The sequence below is a fragment of the Lampetra fluviatilis genome, unplaced genomic scaffold, assembly GCF_964198595.1.
Source record: "Lampetra fluviatilis unplaced genomic scaffold, kcLamFluv1.1 SCAFFOLD_1097, whole genome shotgun sequence".
Classification (NCBI taxonomy): Eukaryota; Metazoa; Chordata; class Hyperoartia; order Petromyzontiformes; family Petromyzontidae; genus Lampetra; species Lampetra fluviatilis.
Genome location: NW_027621540.1, coordinates 6,772 through 15,000, shown reverse-complemented (window position 1 = coordinate 15,000; position 8,229 = coordinate 6,772). Strand labels below are relative to the sequence as shown.

Genomic DNA, 8,229 nt, shown 5'->3' with positions numbered 1-8,229 from the left:
CACCACCGTCACCACCACCACCACCATCATCACCACCATCATCACCACCGTCACCACCACCGTCACCACCACCGTCACCACCACCGTCACCACCACCGTCACCACCACCGTCACCACCATCGTCATCACCACCACCATCATCACCATCATCATCACCACCACCATCACCACCACCGTCACCACCATCACCACCACCATCATCATCACCATCATCATCACCACCACCATCACCACCACCATCACCACCACCATCATCACCATCATCGTCACCACCACCGTCACCACCACCATCACCACCACCATCACCACCACCATCATCACCATCATCATCACCACCACCATCACCACCACCACCACCACCACCATCGTCACCATCATCGTCACCACCACCGTCACCACCACCGTCACCACCACCGTCACCACCACCGTCACCACCACCGTCACCACCATCATCACCACCACCACCGTCACCACCACCGTCACCACCATCATCACCACCACCGTCACCACCACCGTCACCACCATCATCACCACCACCACCGTCACCACCACCGTCACCACCACCGTCACCACCACCGTCACCACCACCGTCACCACCACCGTCACCACCACCGTCACCACCACCGTCACCACCACCATCATCGTCACCACCACCGTCACCACCACCGTCACCACCACCGTCACCACCACCACCGTCACCACCACCGTCACCACCATCACCACCACCGTCACCACCACCACCACCATCATCACCACCATCATCACCACCGTCACCACCACCGTCACCACCACCGTCACCACCACCGTCACCACCACCGTCACCACCACCGTCACCACCACCGTCACCACCATCGTCATCACCACCACCATCACCACCACCATCACCACCACCGTCACCACCACCGTCACCACCACCGTCACCACCACCGTCACCACCACCATCACCACCACCGTCACCACCACCGTCACCACCACCACCATCATCACCACCACCGTCACCACCACCGTCACCACCACCATCATCACCACCGTCACCACCACCGTCACCACCACCGTCACCACCACCACCACCACCACCACCATCATCGCCACCACCGTCACCACCACCGTCACCACCACCATCACCACCATCATCACCACCGTCACCACCACCGTCACCACCATCACCACCACCGTCACCACCACCACCACCATCATCACCACCATCATCACCACCGTCACCACCACCGTCACCACCACCGTCACCACCACCACCACCGTCACCACCACCGTCACCACCACCGTCACCACCACCGTCACCACCACCGTCACCACCATCATCACCACCGTCACCACCACCGTCACCACCACCACCACCACCACCACCATCATCACCACCGTCACCACCACCGTCACCACCACCGTCACCACCACCGTCACCACCACCGTCACCACCACCGTCACCACCACCGTCACCACCATCATCATCACCACCGTCACCACCACCGTCACCACCACCGTCACCACCACCGTCACCACCACCGTCACCACCATCATCATCACCACCATCGTCACCACCACCGTCACCACCACCGTCACCACCACCGTCACCACCACCGTCACCACCACCGTCACCACCACCGTCACCACCACCGTCACCACCACCATCATCACCATCATCATCACCACCATCACCACCACCGTCACCACCATCACCACCACCATCATCATCACCATCATCATCACCACCACCATCACCACCACCATCATCACCATCATCGTCACCACCACCGTCACCACCACCGTCACCACCACCGTCACCACCACCGTCACCACCACCGTCACCACCATCGTCACCACCACCACCGTCACCACCACCGTCACCACCACCGTCACCACCACCGTCACCACCACCGTCACCACCACCGTCACCACCACCGTCACCACCACCGTCACCACCACCATCACCACCACCGTCACCATCACCACCATCACCATCACCACCACCATCATCGTCACCACCACCGTCACCACCACCGTCACCACCACCGTCACCACCACCACCGTCACCACCACCGTCACCACCGTCACCACCACCGTCACCACCACCACCACCATCATCACCACCGTCATCACCACCGTCACCACCACCGTCACCACCACCGTCACCACCACCGTCACCACCACCGTCACCACCACCGTCACCACCACCGTCACCACCACCATCACCACCACCGTCACCACCACCGTCACCACCACCGTCACCACCACCACCACCGTCACCACCATCGTCACCACCATCATCACCGCCACCACCACCGTCACCACCACCGTCACCACCACCGTCACCACCACCGTCACCACCACCGTCACCACCACCGTCACCACCACCACCGTCACCACCACCGTCACCACCACCGTCACCACCACCGTCACCACCACCGTCACCACCACCATCACCACCACCGTCACCATCACCACCATCACCACCACCATCACCACCACCATCATCGTCACCACCACCGTCACCACCACCGTCACCACCACCGTCACCACCACCACCGTCACCACCACCGTCACCACCATCACCACCACCGTCACCACCACCACCACCATCATCACCACCATCATCACCACCGTCACCACCACCGTCACCACCACCGTCACCACCACCGTCACCACCACCGTCACCACCACCGTCACCACCACCGTCACCACCATCGTCATCACCACCACCATCACCACCACCATCACCACCACCGTCACCACCACCGTCACCACCACCGTCACCACCACCGTCACCACCACCGTCACCACCTCCATCACCACCACCGTCACCACCACCGTCACCACCACCACCATCATCACCACCACCGTCACCACCACCGTCACCACCACCATCATCACCACCGTCACCACCACCGTCACCACCACCACCGTCACCACCACCGTCACCACCACCGTCACCACCACCATCACCACCACCATCACCACCACCGTCACCATCACCGTCACCACCACCGTCACCACCACCGTCACCACCACCGTCACCACCACCGTCACCACCACCATCACCATCATCGTCACCACCACCGTCACCACCACCGTCACCACCATCATCATCACCACCACCGTCACCACCACCGTCACCACCACCGTCACCACCACCGTCACCACCACCATCATCACCATCATCATCACCACCATCATCATCACCACCGTCACCACCACCGTCACCACCACCGTCACCACCACCGTCACCACCACCGTCACCACCATCATCGTCACCACCACCATCACCACCACCACCATCACCACCATCATCACCACCACCATCACCACCACCATCACCACCACCGTCACCATCACCACCATCACCTGTGAGCGCTGAGATACGCCTTGCGATGTTGCATCAGGAAGTCTCGAAGCTTGGTGATGTTCCCAGCCTGCAACCATCACCAACATCACCATCAACACCAACAACACCATCAAGACAATTAACACCACCATCACCATCAACACCATCACCAACATCAACACCACCATCACCATCAACACCACCACCACCATCAACACCACCACCAACATCACCAACATCACCATCAACACCAACAACACCATCAAGACAATTAACACCACCATCACCATCAACACCACCAACATCAACACCATCACCAACATCAACACCACCAGCACCATCAACACCACCACCACCATCAACACCACCACCACCACCATCAACACCACCACCAACACCATCAACACCAACAACACCATCAAGACAATTAACACCACCATCACCATCAACACCACCACCACCACCATCAACATCACCAACATCACCATCAACACCAACAACACCATCAAGACAATTAACACCACCATCACCATCAACACCACCAACATCACCATCAACATCAACACCACCAACATCAACACCATCAACACCACCACCACCATCAACACCACCACCACCACCACCAACACCATCACCAACATCACCATCAACACCAACAACACCATCAAGACAATTAACACCACCATCACCATCAACACCATCACCAACATCAACACCACCATCACCATCAACACCACCACCACCATCAACACCACCACCAACATCACCAACATCACCATCAACACCAACAACACCATCAAGACAATTAACACCACCATCACCATCAACACCACCAACATCAACACCATCACCACCATCAACACCACCACCACCACCATCAACACCACCACCAACACCATCAACACCAACAACACCATCAAGACAATTAACACCACCATCACCATCAACACCACCACCACCACCATCAACATCACCAACATCACCATCAACACCAACAACACCATCAAGACAATTAACACCACCATCACCATCAACACCACCAACATCACCACCACCATCAACACCACCACCAACACCATCAACACCAACAACACCATCAAGACAATTAACACCACCACCACCATCAACACCACCACCACCACCATCAACATCACCAACATCACCATCAACACCAACAACACCATCAAGACAATTAACACCACCATCACCATCAACACCACCAACATCACCATCAACATCAACACCACCAACATCAACACCATCACCAACATCAACACCACCAGCACCATCACCATCAACACCACCACCACCATCAACACCACCACCACCATCAACACCACCACCAACACCATCAACAACATCAACACCACCACCAACACCACCACCACCACCATCAACACCACCACCACCACCATCAACACCACCACCATCACCATCAACAACATCACCATCAACACCAACAACACCATCAAGACAATTAACACCACCATCACCATCAACACCACCAACATCAACACCATCACCAACATCAACACCACCAGCACCATCACCATCAACATCAACACCATCACCAACACCACCACCACCATCAACACCACCACCAACACCATCAACAACATCACCATCAACACCAACAACACCATCAAGACAATTAACACCACCATCACCATCAACACCACCAACATCAACACCATCACCAACATCAACACCACCAGCACCAACATCAACACCATCACCATCAACACAACCACCAACATCACCATCAACACCACCATCACCATCAACACCAACAACACCATCAAGACAATTAACACCACCATCACCATCAACACCACCAACATCAACACCATCACCAACATCAACACAACCACCAACATCACCATCAACACCACCATCACCATCAACACCACCACTACCATCAACACCACCACCAACACCATCAACAACATCACCATCAACAGCATCATCATCAACACCACCACCACCACCATCATCAACAACATCACCATCATCAGTGAGTGGTAGTGAGTGTTAGTCAGTGGGTAGGTGAGGGAGTGGGTGAGTGGGTGGGTAGGTAGGTGAGTGGGTAGGTGGGTAGGTGAATGGGTGGGTAGGTGAGTGGGTAGGTGGGTAGGTGAATGGGTGGGTGAGTGGGTAGGTGAGTGGGTAGGTGGGTAGGTGAATGGGTGGGTAGGTGAGTGGGTAGGTGGGTGAGTGGGTAGGTGGGTGAGTGGGTAGGTGAGTGGGTAGGTGGGTAGGTGAATGGGTGGGTGAGTGGGTAGGTGAGTGAGTGGGTAGGTGGGTAGGTGAATGGGTGGGTAGGTGAGTGGGTAGGTGGGTAGGTGAATGGGTGGGTGAGTGGGTAGGTGGGTGAGTGGGTAGGTGGGTGAGTGGGTAGGTGAGTGGGTAGGTGGGTGAGTGGGTAGGTGGGTGAGTGGGTAGGTGAGTGAGTGAGTAGGTGAGTGGGTAGGTGAGTGAGTGAGTGGGTAGGTGGGTGAGTGGGTAGGTGAGTGAGTGGGTAGGTGAGTTAGTGGTTAGGTAAGTGAATGGGTAGATGGATGAGTGAGTGGGTAGGTGAATGAGTGGGTGAGTGGGTAGATGAGTTGGTAGGTGGGTGAGTGGGTAGGTGGGTGAGTAGGTGGATGAATGGGTAGGTGGGTGAGTGGGTAGGCGGATGAGTGGGTAGGCGGGTGAGTGGGTAGGCGAGTGAGTGGTTAGCTGAGTGAATGGCTAGGTGAGGGAGTGGGTAGGTAAATGAGTGGGGGAGTGGATCGGTGAATAGGTGGGAGGGTGGGTGGGTAGGTAGGCGAGTGGGTAGGTGGGCGAGTAGGTGAGTGAGTGGGTAGGTGAGTGGGTGAGTAGGTAGATGAATAGGTTCATGGGTCGGTGAATGGGTGGGTGAGTGGGTAGGTTGGTGAGTGGGTAGGTGAGTGAGTGGGTAGGTAAGTGAGGAGGTGAATGAGTGGGTAGGAGGGAGGGTGAGTGAGTGGTTAGGTGAGTGGTTAGCTGAGTGGGTGGGTAGGTGAGCGAGTGGGTAGGTGAGTGAGTGGGTGGGTGAACGTGTGGGTGGGTGGGTCAGTGTGTCAGTGAGTAGTCAATGAGTGTATCAGGGAGTGTACCTATGAGTGAGTGTGTCAGTGGTTATGTGTGTGTGTCAGTGATTATGTGAGTGAGCCAGCCACTCACCCCCCTCATCAACTCACCACCTACACTCACCACTCACCAACACTCACCACCACCACTCACCACTCACCACCACTCACCACCACTCACCACCACCACTCACCACCACCACTCACCACCACCACTCACCACCACCACCCCCACCACTCACCACCACCACTCACCCTCACCCCCACCACTCACCTACACTCACCACTCACCACCACCACTCACCACCACCACTCACCACCCTCACCACCCTCACCATCACCACCCTCACCACAACTCACCACCACTCACCACTCACCACAACTCACCACCACTCACCACCACTCACCACGTCTCTCGCCCTGACCGCGAAATCTCCGCGCGGCCTACCCCGCGCGAGAAGTGAAGCCTCCCCCTTGGCCTGAGCCGCCGCCGCCTCAGGAGCCCCCGCGGCGGCGGGCTCCGCGTGGGCGAGCAGGGCTCGCTCGCGGGAGCGCATCGCCTTCACGGAGGCGCGGAACGCCGCCGTGAGGTTAGTGGCCATCGCGAGAGAGATGAGAGGGAAGAGATGAGAGAGAGAAAGAGATGAGAGAGAGATATGAGAGATTTAAGACGGCTTCATCATCATCATAGTCGCTATCATCACGATGACCGTAATAAATTATGTTAATGATGGAGGTGGTGGGCGGGGCTAGAGAAAGCCGCCAAAGGCACCCATTGGCTGGAGGTACATTAACATAATTTATGCACAGGGCATCCATTGGGAGCCGTCCAACATTAACATAATTTATGCGATGGGTAGTCGTCGTTGATTGGTCAATCCTGCCCCCTCCCCGTTTAGTCATGTGATCTGCCTCGTTGGAAATAAATTATGTTAATGACAAAGCCGCAAAGGCACCCATTGGCTGGGAGGGGGGGTTGTGATTAACATAATTTATGCGATAAGTAGTCGTCGTTGATTGGCTCAGGGGTGGGGGGTGGTGATTAACATAATTTATGCGAGCGTCTCCGTTGTTGATTGGTCGGTTTCTCTCCCCCACCCATGAAGACATGCTGTGTTGGAATAAATTATGTTAATGAGCGCATCGGCAGGGCTCGTGCCGAGTTGAAGATACGCGATTAACATAATTTATTCGCGCGATGAGAATAAATTATGCTAATTAAGGCAAATGGCCGTACGCCATTGGTTGATTCTGAGTTGAAAATATTCGATTAACCCGGGGTCAACAGGAGGTCGTGGGTTCGATCCTGACAATGGGGAGATGTTGACTACCTCGCCTGGTCTACAGGAGGTCGTGGGTTCAATCCTAACAATGGAGAGATGTTGACTACCTCGCCTGGCCTACAGGAGGTCGTGGGTTCGATCCTGACAATGGAGAGATGTTGACTACCTCGCCTGGTCTACAGGAGGTCGTGGGTTCGATCCTGTCAATGGGGAGATGTTGACTACCTCGCCTGGTCTACAGGAGGTCGTGGGTTCGATCCTGACAATGGGGAGATGTTGACTACCTCGCCTGGTCTACAGGAGGTCGTGGGTTCAATCCTAACAATGGAGAGATGTTGACTACCTCGCCTGGTCTACAGGAGGTCGTGGGTTCGATCCTGACAATGGGGAGATGTTGACTACCTCGCCTGGTCTACAGGAGGTTGTGGGTTCGATCCTGACAATGGGGAGATGTTGACTACCTCGCCTGGTCTACAGGAGGTTGTGGGTTCGATCCTGACAATGGGGAGATGTTGAC

The 8,229-nt window shown here is 56.1% G+C and overlaps 1 protein-coding gene across 1 annotated transcript in view; it reads right to left on the bottom strand.

The window, feature by feature from the left end:
* Positions 1–7,149, bottom strand: part of STX18 (syntaxin 18) — a gene marked incomplete at its 3' end in the record, with an annotated part of 21,479 nt that extends 14,330 nt beyond the window's left edge. The window contains exons 1-2 of the mRNA XM_078885620.1: positions 6,837–7,149; positions 3,358–3,425 (exon numbers count right to left, since the gene is read on the bottom strand). Of these exons, the coding sequence (XP_078741746.1) occupies positions 3,358–3,425; positions 6,837–7,031 (263 nt within the window). The remainder of the gene's footprint in view (positions 1–3,357; positions 3,426–6,836) is intronic.
* Between the last annotated feature and the right edge of the window lie 1,080 nt (positions 7,150–8,229).